Source organism: Pelodiscus sinensis, chromosome 8, assembly GCF_052426305.1.
Source record: "Pelodiscus sinensis isolate ZL-2025 chromosome 8, ASM5242630v1, whole genome shotgun sequence".
Classification (NCBI taxonomy): Eukaryota; Metazoa; Chordata; order Testudines; family Trionychidae; genus Pelodiscus; species Pelodiscus sinensis.
The window spans coordinates 37,270,224-37,288,299 of NC_143059.1; the positions used below are offsets into that span (position 1 = coordinate 37,270,224).

An 18,076-nucleotide genomic window follows, 5' to 3' on the forward strand; every position below is an offset into this window, starting at 1 on the left:
TGGGAGCGGGGACTCAGATCCTTTCACTGATCCATTTCACTGGGGTGGTATAGAAGCCGGGAAAGTTCCCCACAATAGCGGGTCCATTCCCCCGCTTACACAAGAATGGATTACATATTTATGCTACCTCATCACATTCAGTACTCACCACTTAGCTAGGGAAGTTAAGACAAATTAACTGAAGTTATGAAGTCAATATGCATATGTTAAAATGTGTTAACATATTGTGTGGACACTTCCATTCAAGTTCTCTTTACTTTAGAATGAGAGTATACACTGAGCATTTTAATATGCTTTAAGTTTGCAGCTTTAGTTGATTCATCTTAACTTTTCTTATAAGCCCTTGCAGATGGCATATCTCACCATCTTTACATGTATGAGTGCAGCATGTGTTGGCATATCCAAGATAGATTTTAGAATAGCATTGAAACCTTGACAGCAAGCTTGGGGTCTTGGATTTAATATAAGTTTTTTATAAAATCTAATATCAGAGGAAATGCTTTTATGTAAGTATGAGCAAACTTTTTTGTCTAATTTCCAACTCATTCAAACACATTTGGTCTGGAGGTTGGACTCTATCTAATGAGTGTTAGACTTGCATTCCAATTATGAGAGGTGAAAATGTTGCACAGAGGAAGAATTCTAAGGCAAAAGAAGTGAATTCATTTTCTGTGCTAGATATAAATAGGGCACCACTTTCTAAAGTTTGCTTTCTAAGATTGATTGTTCACCTACAAGGAAAAAAAACTTTTAAAATAGTTGTGAAGGACTCCGAATACTTGTATTTCATGAGGTTCCCCCATTTCTATTTTAAATATGCATTTACATTTCAATTAAAACCTTGTCATATTCAAAGGAATAATATGGTCCTACAGTATTTTAATTCCAAATACTGCAAAATTCCAACAATCTATGTTCAACCTTATGACCGGAGTAGTTCCTATTGAATCAAATGTCACTAGAAAATTGGGGTGGTTTTTTATATAGATCAAATTATGGATCTTAGCAGATCAGCAATGTCCCTTGACATTTACACAAATGTTGCCAGTTGCTGTTTTGGGAAGCAATATGTGTTCACCAGTTGCCTTGCCATTTCTCTTTTCTATAATTGGAAAAAGTAGATGATAAGATGTATAAGATGGCTTTACTGTGCATCTGCAGGATTTGTCCTGCAGTCTGCAATTGCTGTTTGAATGAGACTGCATCTATCCCATAAAAGACATTTTATTGGCTCTCTTTCATTTATGTTTTATCCCACTCTTCAAGATAGCCATAACATAGTCTAACCTCTCCAGGAAGCAGTCCTTTGTTTTTCTCTTGTTCAAAGAGGTAAGATGCATAGCCCACGTTGTCACTATTTACGAGAAGGTTTGTGTTGTTCATGCTGACAGGATGAATTGCAAACCAGCTAATAAGCAGTCAAAAAAACAAATATTATAGGAAATGAATTCATTAATATTAGTTATCACTGACCTACTGGTATCTTTCCTTCGGGGGGAAAGAATAAATGTTCTAGATCAGCAAATGTGGAATTGCTGCTCCCTCCTCCCACCTCCACCTCTCAACTTCCACCTGAATAAAGACATCTGATCAATACCTAGTTTTAGCAACAGCCAGCTGTCATGTTCCCAAGCTTAGAAAAGTCCATTCTTTCTCTGCTACCAAAGAGTACTCCAAATTCCCTGCGGGGGGAGATCTTGGGGACCACTGTAGGTGGCCCAACTTGAGGCTGCTGTGAGTTGCTTCTCAGAAAGGGGTCAGTGCCTGATGGCCTGAGGATCAAGTAGTAGTGTGGTCCCAGTCCACAAGCTACAGGCTACTGTTTTTGCATTTGATTTCCCTTTCTTTTTTTAAGGGGGGAAAAAACAATGTAAACATCTCATCCAAAGCCCATTTCAGTCCATGGGCATCTTTCCATTGACTCAAGGCACTTTGAATCGGATCCTAAGTGCACAGGTGTATACCACACTACTTAGATTGTACATGAAACAACTTCCATTGTTATTCCATGGAAGTTTGAAGTGATCAGCGCCATGTGCCATTCATTGACACAGCTTGACATCCTCTTTCTTCAGAGCAAATCAGTTTGCCCTTACTCAAAAGGTCATAGTCCCCTACTGCCTACTTGTGTATTTCACTACCTGTGGTTATATGCTCACTGCATCTTTGAACATTTGCCTGCACATGCTTACATCTGCATATTAATTTTCCTCCAAAACTTAAAGTGCACACTGATTGTCAAGCTCTATTTACATGCCAGCTCCTAGAGTTTTCCTACATAAAAAGTTAGTCACAGTGGGAAAGTGCATTTTGTCCCCATTTGTTACTTAAAAGTGGCTGAAACAATTTTGCTAACACAAAGAAAGAAAAAGCAGGGACCAAGCATGGAAATATTTAACTCAAAAAGTGTAAAGTTTGAAAAATTATGGCAATTATAAAACAGGAATTTGTAATGCAAATTGTTTTCCAGCTTTAGAGTCAGCAATTGCCACCAGTCTCACATAGTAAAAATGTATGTGTTATAAATTAGCAGTGTTTATTAATATGCCTGTGTGATGGTTAATGCAAGAAGGTGTTTCATGGCACCTTGTGACATGTTATATTAATGCATACAAAATATTGGAAAATAACAAGATTTCTTCCATGCTGCAAACTGCCTAAACGACAAACCTTTCCCCATAGCCTGCAGACTATACAACTGTGTGTGAAACAGGGTGAAAAAAAGATGTACAAACATCACCCAACACAATAAAGCTTCAGATGCCTTGTGACAAAGCTGGACCCCACTCAGCTGTTCATGCCCTGAGCTAAATGAGGGAGGTCAAAAGTTGGGTAAGTATTGCAAGTTTTGTTATTTGTTTGCCTGGCCTTGAGTTCTGAACTTTCAGCTTCAAATCTCTTAATAGAAAATTGAGTTGTTAACAAGCACCATCTTACATTCAATCTCAGCATATGAAGTCAGGGCCCTAGTGAAACCATGGATGTTTTACACAATATAGCACTAGACGCTAGAAGAGAGATCCTCACTCCTAAACTGGCCTCTTTGCATTGGGTAAAAGGGCTGGAGTAGGGTAAAGTGACCCTAAAAAGCCCTGTCATGAAGAGGATTCTGTTGGTGCAGTTTCTATGGGAGACAGGTGTAGAGCTGCTTTCCAAGGCCACCCTCACATGTCCTGATGTATGGAATATTCCAGGCAGGGCCAAAGCTCGCTGAGCTGTGGAAATCCTCAGCAGTGCTGCAGCCCAAAAGGCAACCTGAAGAGGTGGCTGTAACTTGAATAGGTTCTCAGGTAGGTGGCTTAAAGCCCCCACTGCTTTGAGGGGGATTTGAACCAATGACCTTGATGTGAAAGGTAACATGGGCATTTTTGATGACTACAAAGAATGCATCAATAGAAAAGACATGTTTGGAGACCCAGGTTATATTTTAGTGTTTGGGAGTGAATTTTACTTTAAGATTCAGTACAGGTACCTGATTAGACCTAGCTCCTTTCCATTTACATCTACCATCTTCAGTACCACCATTTCTTTGTCCGTGTTCGATGAATACCTAGACAGCACAACAGAGAAATCACTTTAGTGCCACAGGCAGTATCACAATCTGTAAATGACTTTGTTATATGCTAAACAAGAAAATGAATTCAGGTCATCAGCTTCCAGCAGTTATAATTACAACTACTTCTGCAAAAAGCTGCTGAATTTAGCAAGAAAAGTCATATTTGATATAATATGCTGCTTGCCTGAAGAAAACTGAATTCTCATTTTGCTGTGATGCAAAAATCTTTCTTTTCTACAAAGACTGTAGATCTTGCTTTCTATTTCAGTGATTAGCCAAAAATTTGAATTTTTTTCCTAAATAAAACACAGAAGTCAGTTTCTCAGTTACTCCTTTTCTGTACTTGGTGCATGAATGGAATGGGGCGTGACAAAAGTGACATGTGGGTCCCTTTGGGCAACCCACATTCTGTGGCAATTGTGTATATGTATGGTGGGTGCAACCCCTGTGCCACCTTCAGCCTCTGTAACTGACACTTTGCATTCAGAGGCTTTCTATGGACTATGGGTAGCAACGAACAAGTGTAGTGCTGTGTGACCCAATGTCCAAGAAATACTACAGGCTAAGTGGGACTGCCTTGGAATCTCTTCCCCAGTCAGGACGGCCGTTGCCATAGGGTAAAATACCTCCTGAGAATACCCCATTTAAGGCCCTTTTACACTGACAGGGAGCATAAAGGGCTGGTGTGACTGAAATCAAGCGTAGTAAGTCTGTTTAGTTTCTCATCTGACAGCAACTATAGACAGATGTTTCTCTGAAATATGGTAGTGTTTCTATTGGAAAGAGGGTATAGCTGAGCACAATGTTAACCTTGGAATGCTTTATTTCATTTAAAAAACACAGCATGAGGCCAGCTAGAAAAAAATATTCCCTGCACAGAAAGATGCCAGTGCATATACTCAGGTGCATGATAAGAAAGTTTGGGTGGCTTGACTACCACCAACATAAAGTTGCAGTTTTCTGTACTGTTTTATTGCTAAAAGTTCCCAGACCCCACCATCCAGTGATAAGGGTGAAGTTGGGTTCTTGATTTCCCAGATCAAGGAAATTTCCACATCTGATTTGGTTTTGATGACATACAAAGATGTAGTTCTTCAATACTTTCCAGGATAATAGGTTTCACACAGGTAGCTGTCTCAGTCTGTTTCCACAAAACAATAAAGAGTCCAGTGGCACCTTAAAAGACTAACAAATTTATTAGGGTATAACCTTTTGTGCATCTGAGGAAGTGAGTTGTATCTCATGAAAATGTATGCCTTATAAATGTGTTCAACTTTAAGGTGCCACTGGATTCCTTGTTTCTTCAACACTGTGTTCTCAAAACACTTTTTGGCAACAATTCATGCTTCTCTTAAAGAGCTGTAGCTTCCTTCTTCTTCTTTACCTGTTCCTTTCAGATTCTGGATTCTGAAGATAAGAGTAAGGACTTCTGTTGATTTGGCTATTTTCTACCAATCCTTTATTGATAAAAAGCCTTCCTCTGGTCATATTCTGGTGTGCTATATCAATGCTCTGGAAAGCAGAAAGGCAAGGAAAATCAGACTAGTGCAGACCTTTTCTTTTGAAAAAGTGAACCTTTTTTTTGAAAGAGAGCACCCAGGCAGTCTGGATGCTCTCTTTCAAAAAAGCCCAGTTTGCATTCAAGAACACCTTTTTTCGAAAGACGTTCTTCCTCATGAAATGAGGAGTACCACCGTCAAAAGAATTTTTTTTATTTCGAAAGAACGCAGCTGTAGTCTAGACGCAGGTGAAGTTTTTTCAAAAAAAGGCTACTTTTTTCGAAAAAACCCTGCAGTCTAGACACAGCCCTAGTGAAGAGGTGGTACAGAGAAAGCAAGTATGAGTCTTCTGTATCTATGGACCTTATTAGAAATCCAGACAAGGAAAGGTGATCTAAGGCTATTGTTTTGTGCACTTTTTTTTATACATTTGATACAGTTTTATACTTTGGAAAATAAAATAGCTAGTATCAAACTTAATTAATATTTCAAGTAATATGAAATAATCTCTACCTAAAGAAAATGCATCATTTTGTTTACTAACCTGACCAAGTTGGTCATGATAAATCTAAAATCTTGCAACAAATATGATGTGATGTCATGAAACACTAAAATTAATTTCCCATGACACTTCTTGGCTACTTCTATACTAATAAATAAAAAGAGAACACAAAGATTGCCCCTGCTGTACATGTTCATACATTTTGGGAAGAAAAATTAACTCAAAACACCTACCTTTACAATCCCATTTACAATGGCATTCAAGGATGGTTTGATAAGTCCCTTGCTACTTAGCAAAAAGATAGTATACTGGAAATAGCCTGCTGGTGCTGAATGGGTGTGAGTGCCACTCAATATAACATTGTCTTGTGTGTATAAATCCCCATATTTACTCTTCAATTTCTTGATTACCTAAAAGGAAGGAGGCAGTTAATGCAGATGGGTGTTTCTAGGCAGTCATAGATAAATATAATCCTGGATTTATTTTCTTTTTTTTATATTTATGGTAATAGCATAGTCCTCCTTTTCCACATCCGTCTTCCTATCCCTTCACACACACACTAATGACTGAGTAATTGGGAGCATAGCTGACCACTCAGGAAAGAACCCTTTGGGTTCTTAGATACAGAAAATAAAAGCTGCTGTGCTTTTTTATAGCCAGTCTTTTTTCTTATTACAAGACACAGGAAAATTGCCTATCAGATTCCCACCAGTTGGATCTTCTAAGATTTAAATCAGAAACGCTTAATTGACTATATTTATCCCATACTCACTCTCTGGCTACTAAGGGGGTGCTACAGGCAAGAAAATGTTACATGCCACTGTACTTTGGCCACTAGGGGCTCACCACAGACCATAAACATTCATATCCTCAGGACCAGTTCTTTATTTTAACTTCTGGCTGGAACTGGACTTATCATCCTGAAACATCTTTTAGAAGATACCTATTCTGTTCTCTAAACAGAAAATATTAAGGTTAGCACCACTAAGTAATAATGGAGATCAAATATTACAGGGAATACAATTCTCAGGTGTACTCCATAGCGAAGTTTTCCACTAACACAAACATAATAAAAGTTCTCCTTTGATGGACTGTCAGCTCTTTAGCCAAGGTGTGCCTTTTTCTCAATGTTTCTACAGCATCTAAAACAATGAGGCTGCAAGCCCAATTGGGGTACATGTGACAATATTTGGAATTGATATTATTCACATACCTCCAGCCTAAGTCTCTGAGACAGCATGCCTATGTCGGCACTGACAAACACCACTCTCTTGGAATCATCAGGCTCTGCCACAATGAAAGCTCGGCTATACAGACGCGAGAGAATTCCACCAGCCCGCTGGTCAGGATTGGCATAGCCCATCTGTGGCACAACACAAGATTAGGGCAACCCCACACTATCCTATTTATTGATAGAAGTTTCCATTTACTTATACTTCTCATAGCAAATTCATCACAGGACCCAAATTACAGCTAACCATCCAAAACAGACTGCTATAGGTTACATCTTATAACTAGTACATAGAATCAAAGCTAGCTTGAAGTTTCTTGCATTTTTTTTAGTAAGGCAGAATATTATACAGTAAGAGAATTGTCAATGCATATTATGCACCCTGAATGTTTTACTTACACAGCCAACATATTCCCGTTTCCATATTATAGTTAAGTAAGTTTTAAAGTAAATCTATATTTACCATCTAATTCTTTTCCCTTTCCTGTCTAGCAAACATTGATTAATATAAATATATTTAAATATTGAATTTCCAAGTATGTGCAGTAGCTAGATGCGGAGGGAAGGGAGAGATCAATTAAAGCAAATTTTCTGAATAATTCATTGATACATTTGTTCTATGCAGGATCGACAGTCTGAGATCACAGGGTGATCCTATCCCAGGTAATGTCATAAGACAGCTCTTTTTGTTAATTAAACCAAGCAAACATCCTGCATAGCCGTGCTATACCAGCCATGGTCCATGAAAGGACACTAATCCATGGGTCCGGACTTAATGCACCCGAGGGTACTGAAGGAGTTGGCAAATGTCATTGAGGAGCCTTTGGCCATTATCTTTGAAAAGTCGTGGAGATCGGGCGAAATCCCGGATGATTGGAAAAAGGCAAATGTAGTGCCCATCTTCAAAAAAGGGAAGAAGGACGATCCAGGGAACTATAGGCCGGTCAGTCTTACCTCGGTTCCTGGAAAAATCATGGAAGGGATCCTAAAGGAATCCATTTTGAGACACTTGAATGAGAGGAAAGTGATCAGGAATAGTCAGCATGGATTCACAAAGGGGAAGTCGTGCTTGACCAATCTGATTAGCTTCTATGATGAGGTAACTGGCTCAGTGGACATGGGAAAGTCAGTGGATGTTATATACCTTGACTTTAGCAAGGCTTTTGATACGGTCTCCCACAATATTCTTGCCAGCAAGTTAAGGGAATGCGGATTGGATAAATGGACGGTAAGATGGATAGAAAGATGGCTAGAAGGCCGGGCCCAGCGGGTAGTGATCAATGGCTCGATGTCAGGATGGCGGTCGGTTTCTAGTGGAGTACCCCAAGGTTCGGTTCTAGGACCAGTTTTGTTCAATATCTTTATTAATGACCTGGATGAGGGGATAGATTGCACCCTCAGCAAGTTTGCAGATGACACTAAGCTAGGGGGAGAGGTAGATACGCTTAAGGGCAGAGATAGGGTCCAGAGTGACTTAGACAAATTGGAGGATTGGGCCACTAGAAATCTCATGAGATTCAACAAAGACAAGTGTAGAGTCCTGCACTTGGGACAAGCATAGTTACAGGCTGGGGACCAACCAGTTAAGTAGTAGTTCTGCAGAAAAGGACCTGGGGGTTACAGTGGATGAGAAGCTAGCTATGAGTCAACAGTGTGCCCTTGTAGCCAAGAAGGCTAATGGCATATTAGGATGCATTAAGAGGAGCATTGCCAGCAGATCCAGAGATGTCATTATTCCCCTTTATTCGGCTTTGGTGAGGCCACATCTGGAGTACTGTGTCCAGTTCTGGGCCCCCCACTACAAAAAGGATGCGGACGCATTGGAGAGGGTCCAGTGGAGGGCAACCAAAATGATTAGGGGTCTGGAGCATATGACCTACGAGGAGAGGCTGAGGGACTTGGGTCTGTTTAGTCTGCAGAAGCGAAGAGTAAGGGGGGACTTGATAGCAGCCTTCAACTTCCTGAAGGGAGGTTCCAAAGAGGATGGAGAGAGGCTGTTCTCAGTAGTGACAGATGGCAGAACAAGGAGCAATGGTCTCAAGTTGTGGTGGGAGAGGTACAGATTGGATATTAGGAAAAACTATTTTACTAGGAGGGTAGTGAAGCATTGGAATGGGTTACCTAGGGAAGTAGTGGAGTCTCCATCCCTAGAGGTGTTTAAGTCTCGGCTTGACAAAACCCTGGCCGGGTTGATTTAGATGGGATTGGTCCTGCCTAGAGCGGAGGGCTGGACTTGACGACCTTCTGAGGTCTCTTCCAGTTCTATGATTCTATGATAAGGGGATGGTTGGATGAAATAACATGATCTTGGTAACTAATTGACCATTCATTATAGGGAACTTTCTGGGTGTCTGGCTGGTGAGTCTTACCCACATGCTCAGGGCTTAGCTGATCGCCATATTTGGGGTCAGGAAGGAATTTTCCTCCAGGGTAGATTGGCAGAGGCCCTGGAGGTTTTTCGCCTTCCTCTGTAGCATTGGGCACAGATCACAGCTGAAGGACTCTCTACATGTTGGGGCCTTCAAAGTATTTGAAGGCTTCAATATCTGAGACATAGGTGAGAGGATTATTCTGAGAGGGGTGGGCGAGATTCTGTGGCCTGCGCTGTGCAGGGGGTCAGACTAGATGATCATAATGGTCCCTTCTGACCTTAAAGTCTATGAGTCTATGAGTCTAAGATAACGTGTATTACATACACTTTCTTAAGTTTCTATACGTACCAAAGGGACTTCTGCAACTGGTCCAGTACAGTCAGCGCGGCCAACACCAATCCGGTAGTTCTTAGAATCAGTAGCTGAAGGGGTTTAAGATGGTGCAAGTGAAAACTCTTAACTCAGTGAATATATCAGAATTGAACAGACACATCAATTTTCATCAACTTTCGCTCCTGAGCAAGGAGGTACTGGATTGTTGGGTAAAATTTCTGTTATTTATAAATATTGTGTGTGGTGAGCAGTCCCATTTATGTAATGGTTACCAAATAGCTGTGAGATTTGCTATCTTTGAACCTAATATCAAAACTAGCTTCCTAGTGTGTGTAGGGTTTCAGATCCCTGAGAGAAGGCAACCCATGGTGACATGTAACATCCGTATTTGAGCTATGCAAAATTTGAGCTATGCAAATTGTGTAGCTTATTCTGAGTTAGTTTTGAAATAGCTTATTTCAAAATTTGGTGCTGTCTACAGGGAGTGCAGGGCTCCTCTGTCTCCTACACACCCTCCCGTGTTGAATCACCTCTCTGGATAGGTTTGCTGAAGACTGTGCAGTCAGATTCCCTGGGCCCTGGTGCTTACTGCACAATTAGAGTTTAACCCCTTCCTGACCATGCTGTAGCCAGGGGAGAGGAGGCAGCTGGGTTATGTTGATGGCCAGTAGCAACTTGGAGGTGTTAGCTGCCCTTCTGTACTCTGCAGATAGGAAGGGACAAGCTGCTTCTAGCTCCTGGGGAGCAGGAGGGAAGAAATTACCTCTGGAAAAACACAGGCCAGGTCATCCCAACCCCCATCCCATTTCTTCTGGCAGCAGCTCCCAACTCTTCCCACCCGCACAGTGCCGAAAGGCTGGCACGTTCTGGTGTGAACCCTGACAGAAATCGGGAAGAGGGCCTGTGACCCTGTGCACCTCTCCCCCCAAGTATTGCATTGAGTAGATGCCGCACCAGGTAGTAGAAGAGGCGGGTCGGTCCCAAAAGCCCAGCCAGACATGGAGAGTGAAGAGCACAGGGTACAGAGGGTTAGGTCAAGTCTGTCAGTCACTCCTGTTCCTGTCTGAGAGAAGTGTACAGGAGTGTGTGTGTGTCAGTCACTCCTGTTGCTGTCTGAGAGAGGTGTACAGGTGTGTGTGTGTGTCAGTCACTCCTGTTCCTGTCTGAGAGAGGTGTACAGGAGTGTGTATGTGTGAGTGAGAGAGAGAGAGAGAAAGAGACCTCTCCCCATTCTAAACTTCAAAATACGGAGGTAAATAAAAAGACTCCTGCTCTTCAGTGTTTCTTTTTAACAGGGGCTCAGTCAACTTGATGTTAATTTGAACTTTTGTATAGTTCTGATTGATTGCCATTGAATTCACTTGAATACAAGTAATTTTACCAGGTGCCCCATATTCAACCGAGGGAAATATGATCACCCTACCATTAAGTAATGTGCTTTTCTTGCCTGTAGTCTTGCTTTTCTGCGGGATAAAAAGAAGAACTAGAAGAATCAAAGTAATTATTGTCATCAGCACCAGGAGGACAATGAGTACCACTTCCAGGCATGAGAAATGGGTTTTGCACTTGTTACCCATTGCAGGAACAAAAACTGCAAAGAAGAAAATAAGCTGTTAGAAATTCAGATAGAAGTTAGCCCATTGATAGTGTGTCCAAAGCAATTTAGGCCATACCCTCAGAGACCACAGCTAACTTCAGATCATACCAAACTTCTGCCATTTAAGGACCTCCATACTTCCTAGCTAGGACATGTTTGGATCAAAAGAACAGGGGCTACATCCCAGGTTTCCAACAATATGTGCTTGCTTCTGAAAAACTTTTCTGTTAAAAGTATTTCTGGAAAATCATGCCAATCTAGACGCAGCCAGGCAGTGTGGAGGAGGAAGCTGTATGATTCAAATAGAGGAGAAAAAAGGCTGACACGGCAGAAGGAAAAGAGTATGTGGGGTGGGGAGCCCAATGAGAGAAATTGTACCTGGGACTGACTGGGCAAAGAGACTTGGAGTGGGGAAGCGGAGGCTGGCACTGGGACCTATGTGCAAAGAAGGGAGCTGGAGACTCATTAGACAAGTAGAAATCATTTTTCCAATTTGCCCAGATGATATTGAATTTGTCCCTGTCCTATTATTGTATAGATTTCATGATTACCAATGTTATTACATTCTACTCTAATTACAGAGGTTGTTCTCTACCAATGAAGTTTATAGCCTTAGCTTATGCCACTTTTCAAATCTGCAGAGATGATACACATAAAAAAGAAAACAAATGACTGCAAGGAGCTAAACGCTTCAGAAAAGGTGCCATGTACTTCTAAAAGATGCTGATTATAAATAACATCAAAAAAGTCTGGGTGTCAAACCAACTTGCTACATAGAATATTTTTGTTTGTTACAGCCTCCATTTGTAAAACAAAGCAGTCATGTTTCATCCCTATGATTCACTAACAGAAAGGGTTCTAATTTTAAAGGCAGGTTTTGTTTGTTTGTTTGTTGCATTTACAACATGATTTACAAACTCAGCCTTAAACTTGGCATCCAATCCCATGGTAGTACAGACCCAGCAAGGTATACTGAATCAGTGCTTAACAGCCCAACTGTATGAAATTGGGGAAGTGGCTGTTAATGACACATTTTTCAAGGTGGTTAGAAGCAAAGTGCTGACACAAAAACAACAATAAAAAATGTACTGGCTAAACAGTAACTACTAAACCTGATAAACAGAGAATCTTACCTTATAATTTAGTTTATTAAAGATTTCTGAATTCTGTAAACTCAAATAATCCCTTGGTACAATTTGCAGCTTGTGTATCCCACTTCCTTTTGTTCGTGAACTTCAACAGGTCTGAAGGAAAGGCAGGTTATTCTTACAATAACATGAAAACTTTGTAGATGCAATTATTATACACCTTTGAGTCAGAGACAAGATAAGACACTATTAAATCAATAATTTTAGGAGCTGTAAAATATATTTTAATTGTGGTGAATTTTAAGAAAGCCTATCAAAAATATCAGCTTATGAAAGCTCAGTTTATAAATTATTCTATATTGACCATCACATTATGGCCAAGCACAATTTCAGGACCTCATGGTTTGTCAAAACATTGGTCTTTTAATCTTTGCTATTATTGGGCCAAGGCTGCAAAGTTCATGAGTTCAGTTCTAAGAGTAACTATCTCTGTACAATATAAACAGCAATATCAACAGCTCGTTGTTCCATGGAACAGAAAAAAGCTTATTTTAAAACATCACGTATCTTATCATACAGTGAATTAATAGATTATAAATGGACTATAAACCTTACCCAGAAATCCAACCCCTTAATACTTTATTAAATGGCGAGAAATATCATTGCCACAAAGTTAAGTGTGATGGTTAATAACTTGTGCCCTTCCAGAACATCAAATTCAGCAAAACCGAGGCACTAGAAAATTTGGTCTGTTTAACTCCTTCAATCAAAGATGTGAAATATCCCCACCCCTGAGCTGTATAGTTAAGATTACTTAAATTCCCACGTAGACAGTAATGTTGATGGAAGAATTCTTTTTGTCAGTTTAGCTACTGCCTTTTGGGTAGGGAGAGCACCTACACCAACAGAATACCTCCCATCGGCATAGGTGGTGTCTACACTGAAGCAATATAGTAGCACAGCTGTGTCCTTGTGGGGTTTTAAACATAGATGAGTACAGGTTAGTGCAGAACTGGTGCTCCATTGTAGTTTATAAAATTAAAGGGATAATGGAAGGAGGGGGCTCTCCACATCCATCATCAGCACAGCTGGCTCAGGGAGAGGTGACATAGCCTACTTGGCTCAATGAATTTTTCTCAGCTGAAATAGAATACCTGCTGATGATGAATACAGCCCGGAACAATAGCTAAGAGATGATTGAACTGCTTTGTTCATGTTAGTGGGTGTTCTTTCCCCCCCCCCCCATATTCATACACACACTATAGGGGAGAATTTCTGATAGACTTCAAACATGCCCATTCACAGCTCTTTACACACACACACACACACACACACACACACACACACACACACACACACACAGAGTCAGCATTAGCATGCCAATGTTACACTCCATCCCCACCCAAAGGTACAGTGCTCCCCAGATTCTCTCACATGATGGGAGGGAGTCAGGCTCAGACTGCTCCCCCTAAAAAAGCAAGCTCCTGAGAATCTGGCTTATGTGAAGGGGGAAGGGAGGGGTTCAGACCCCTGTAGATGCCCTGGGGACCGTCAGGCACACACACCAGAATAAAATGTGGGCTCATTGGTGCTGTCTAGACCCTATTCTCCACAGTCCTTATCTCTCAGCCCCATGTTTCCTTTCCCAGTGTCCCACCTGATCAACTTCCTCCCTTCCCACTCCCCAAATCCTCATCCTCTCCCCATCATCTGATCCTCCAACTCCCACCCACATTCCCATTCCCCTAATTAGCCTGAGCTGTGAGTAAGCGTTTGTTTGTGTAGTGTATTGTCTGTTCAATACCTCCTGAACACTCCAGAATACATTTCCTCAAAAAAGAAGCAACTGCCTCTTTCACTTGAGATTTTTGCCCTGAGTTGGATTAGAACCAGTAGGGTGTGTCTAGACTGGCAGTCGCTTTTGCACAAAAATTTGCCAGCTGTCTACACTGGCTGCTTGAATTTGCGCAAGAGCACTGATTTTGTAATGTACAAAATCAATGCTTCTTGTGCGAATACTTTCACACTCCCGCTTGGGAAAATGCCCTCTTGCGCAAGAATACTTGCGCAAGAGGGCCAGTGTAGACAGGGAAGAACTGTTTTGCGCAAAAAAGCCCAATGGCTAAAATGGCGATCGGGGCTTTCTTGTGCAAAATCGCGTCTAGACTGGCCACGGATGCTTGCACAAAAGCATCCGTGGCAATCTAGACACGCTTTTGCGGAAATACTTTTAACGGAAATACTTTTCCAGTAAAAGTATTTCCGCAAACTCATGCCAGTCTAGATGCAGCCGCAGTGTCTAGGTTTGCCTCAGATCTGATAGCCATAACATACCCAGCTGCTGCAATACTATGGTAACTTTCCAGAAAATTGGCTTATGTGCATAGTGTAATCCATTAGGCAGCCAACTAGACCGATGAGACTGCGTGCACCTAGCTGGACCAGCAAAATCTCTCTCAAATACTATTTTAATTTGATTATCCCCAAGGAGCAGGTAGGGGCTATGCACTCTGTTGGGATACTTCCTATGACTGATGTAGAGCAGCAACTACAATTTTACATGCAGATGGGTAACCACATGATTGGGATAACCACTGAGCAGTAGAACCCCTGGTACAATGATCAGAGCCCTGGTCAGATCAATATCTGTGAGCAAAATATGCTGTCAGAATGTGTCAACTTTAAGAAGTGATCTTCTCTCCCTCCCACTCCGCCCAGAGGATTGTATATTGGGAACTGTTTTGTCAAATGGATCAAAATTTGGATACTGACAGCACCCCACACCTGACGAAACACACCTAATTTCTGATTAGCTAAAAGAATTTTAGATCACTTAGGCCGTGTCCAGACTCAGGGGTATTTTCGGGAAAAGTAGCCTTTTCCCGAAAAAACTTCCCCTGCATCCAGACTCAAGCCGCGTTCTTTCGAAATTATTTCGAAAGAACGCGGCTTTTCTTTCGATGGCGGTAAACCTCGTTTCACGAGGAAGAACGCCTTCTTTCGAAAGTTCCTCTTTCGAAAGAAGGCGTTCTTCAATGTAAATAGGCCGTCTTCGAAAGAGAGCATCCAGACTCGCTGGGTGCTCTCTTTCGAAAAAGCGGATTTCTCTTTCGAAAGATCCGCCTGCAGTCTAGACGCGATCTTTCGAAAGAGGCTCTTTCGAAAGATGCTTTCGAAAGAGCCTCTTTCGAAAGAAGCCTGCAGTCTAGACATAGCCTTAGAGTAGGTGAGCTTTAAATAGAAAGCTCGTCAAATATATCAGGGTTGTGTCTCTGACATTGACCCAACAGTCTTGTCCAGGCAACTGCTATAGTTGATGCATTAACCAATGCTGAGCATTAATGTTATATGTCCCAAACAGAGTAACTGTAGAGAGCTGCACCCATTACCTTCCCAAATATGCACTCACTTCATCTCTACAAAGAAATGCAAACATGAAAAAGACAGCTGCAGATATTTTATGGAAACAATTTAAAAAACAGTTTAAGATTTCTAATCATTAACAGAACATGGACTTAAAACTTGCAAATAGATTTATATTTTTAAAGCAAAATCTTTGAAAATCACTTTTTCCTCTATTTACTAAATCTAGACTTCAATTTTTCTTAATGCATGAATTCGCCAACTCCTAAAAACAGACTTCTCTGTTGCTCTAGCCAAACACTTTTCCAGTTTTCATTTACATACTAGAGTTTGCTTCGAGCAATTCCATTATACAAAACTTTTCTATATGTGCAGGCTGCAAACTGTTCCTGGAACCAGTTTGTTGCCTTGCCCAAGCTTATACCAAAGAGGGGAGGGAAAAAGAAAGAGATGCACCAATAGGAATCTTGCCCTACACTTCTTGAAACACCCAAAACTCCAATTGAATACCCTGAATTCACACTGTGAACTAAGAATGCAGGTATCAATCCCAAGTTTTCTTTATTTGCTCAATTTGCACGCTGTTTGAAAATCAGGAGATTTTGACATCTGTCTCTTGAAATTGTTACATACATTTGTCTAATAGGATTCAACAGCTAACATCCCAGATACCCATGGGAATGCTGAATCAAATTTGAACATGTCAGGTCAGATAAATAACTGTCTGACACTGCAATTTTCACAATAATCTTTTCAAGATTTAGCATTTTCTGATATAGTATCTTTTTGCAATGATACAGATAAAGAATTTATTGCATCTGCCATCAGCAAAACTGGCCTGTTTTGCCATACAAGGTTACTAACGTACAAAACAAATACATTTATAGATATCACTGTATCAGTGACTCTATATAAAGTTAATGTGGGTGAATAGCAACTTATAAAGTATACTTCTCCCTTCTTTCGCTAAACATCAGTAAGTGCAACTTTTTGATAGCTACTGAATGCTTTATGTAATTAAAATAACCAATTCTTAGGAAAGCTCATATTTTTTACTCATATTATAAAACCTACATTTAGTGCAAAACTATTCATCTGAACCTTATGCTTCCCATATGATGCAGCCAGACAAATTCAAGAGAAACGTAGAGAGCAACATCAGCACCTCTATGTGATTTTCATTGACTTGACCAAGGCATTTGACATGGTCAACAGAAATCGGCTCTGGAAAATACTTGGACGATTTGGCTGTCCTGCTCAGAGTCATGGACAATATATCGTCACCATGTTTTGAAGCTCGATCAGTTCCATATGCATTGTCTGAGGAAGATTGCCATGTGAACTGGTGTGACAAAATTCCTAATCCAGAGATTCTTAAGGTGTGTGGTGTCATGGGCATGGAAGCAATGCTTATGAATAAAAAGTTTTGCTGGATTTGTCATGTTATGAAGATGGATGATACACAGATACCAAAGATGGTTTTCTATGGCAGCTTGCTCATGGAAAGTGCTTTATTGGTGTTCAGTATAAATGCTATAAAGACATTTTAAAGGCCAATGTGAAGTCATGCAGCATATCTCCCAATGATCTGGAAACTCTAGTTCAGGACAGATTGTCCTGGTGGCAAACCACTGTACAGCCTCTTAATTGCTTTGAGAGTTAGTGTATCCAGGCATTACAGGAAAAGAGTAGGATCCGAAAAGAATGTACAACGCCTGCAGTTGGCAGGGTTTTATGTCACATCTGTAATCGGCTCTGCCAATCAAGGATTGGCTTAGTCATTCATCAACGGCATCATAGAAGATGAGATCCGTAGATTGACGGCTCAGTCCAAGAAGAAGAAGAAGATTCATCTGAAAATTTATTCTTACATAAGCAAATTACAGTAGAATTCCAATTATCTGAAATTTCTTTATTCCCAAAACCCACCTATCTGAATCCATAGTATGTTTCACACATATACATACCCATACCCATATCCTTACATTAATTACCCACTAATAATGTATCAAATAACAGTAGATCTAATCAGTGGCTGTGGGAGCCATGTGCTTCTCTGAGCACTGCAAGCCCCTGGGGTGGAGAGAGCAGGGGCAGGGACTTCGCTTGTGTGACAGATCGAGCCGGGTTTGGGCACCGCTAACAGCATCAGCTCAGGGTGAATTGCTCAAAACAGAGCTACTTACAACCCTCGACTGGAGACCTTTCCCAAATAGGCCACAAACCAGTCGCACAGAGCACTTCAGCTGCCAATCTTGCCAACAGGAAGCCTCACGAGCAAAATCCCTCAGACACACAGCTTTCCCTGTGCCACAAGTAGTCCCAGACCTTACACACAGGTGAGAGGTTATAAAACCCAATCTCACCAACTCTGAGCAGATCCTCCCAGTCCCAAAGAACCAGCCACAGTCCCAGGCCAATTTACACTTTAGATTGTACCCACGAGAGCACCCGGGGCCAATCCTTTAGAATCTAAAATCTAAAGGTTTATTAATGAAAGAAAGAAAAGGTTGAGAGTAAGATTGTTAAGGCGAA

The 18,076-nt window shown here is 41.0% G+C and overlaps 1 protein-coding gene across 4 annotated transcripts in view; it reads right to left on the reverse strand.

Annotated features, from left to right (window-relative positions):
- The window catches only part of LOC102460189 (putative neutral ceramidase C), a 66,711-nt gene that overhangs the window by 24,252 nt on the left and 24,383 nt on the right, over positions 1-18,076 (reverse strand). For 3 of the 4 annotated variants that reach the window (XM_006121468.4, XM_089780150.1, XM_089780149.1), the window contains 8 exons: positions 12,224-12,334; positions 10,917-11,084; positions 9,509-9,582; positions 6,771-6,920; positions 5,791-5,967; positions 4,941-5,068; positions 3,473-3,550; positions 1,288-1,408 (listed from right to left, as the gene is read on the reverse strand). In XM_006121468.4, the coding sequence (XP_006121530.3) occupies positions 1,288-1,408; positions 3,473-3,550; positions 4,941-5,068; positions 5,791-5,967; positions 6,771-6,920; positions 9,509-9,582; positions 10,917-11,070 (882 nt within the window). In that variant the 5' untranslated portion in view covers positions 11,071-11,084; positions 12,224-12,334. The remainder of the gene's footprint in view (positions 1-1,287; positions 1,409-3,472; positions 3,551-4,940; positions 5,069-5,790; positions 5,968-6,770; positions 6,921-9,508; positions 9,583-10,916; positions 11,085-12,223; positions 12,335-18,076) is intronic. The other variant, XM_089780151.1, reaches the window with a different exon arrangement.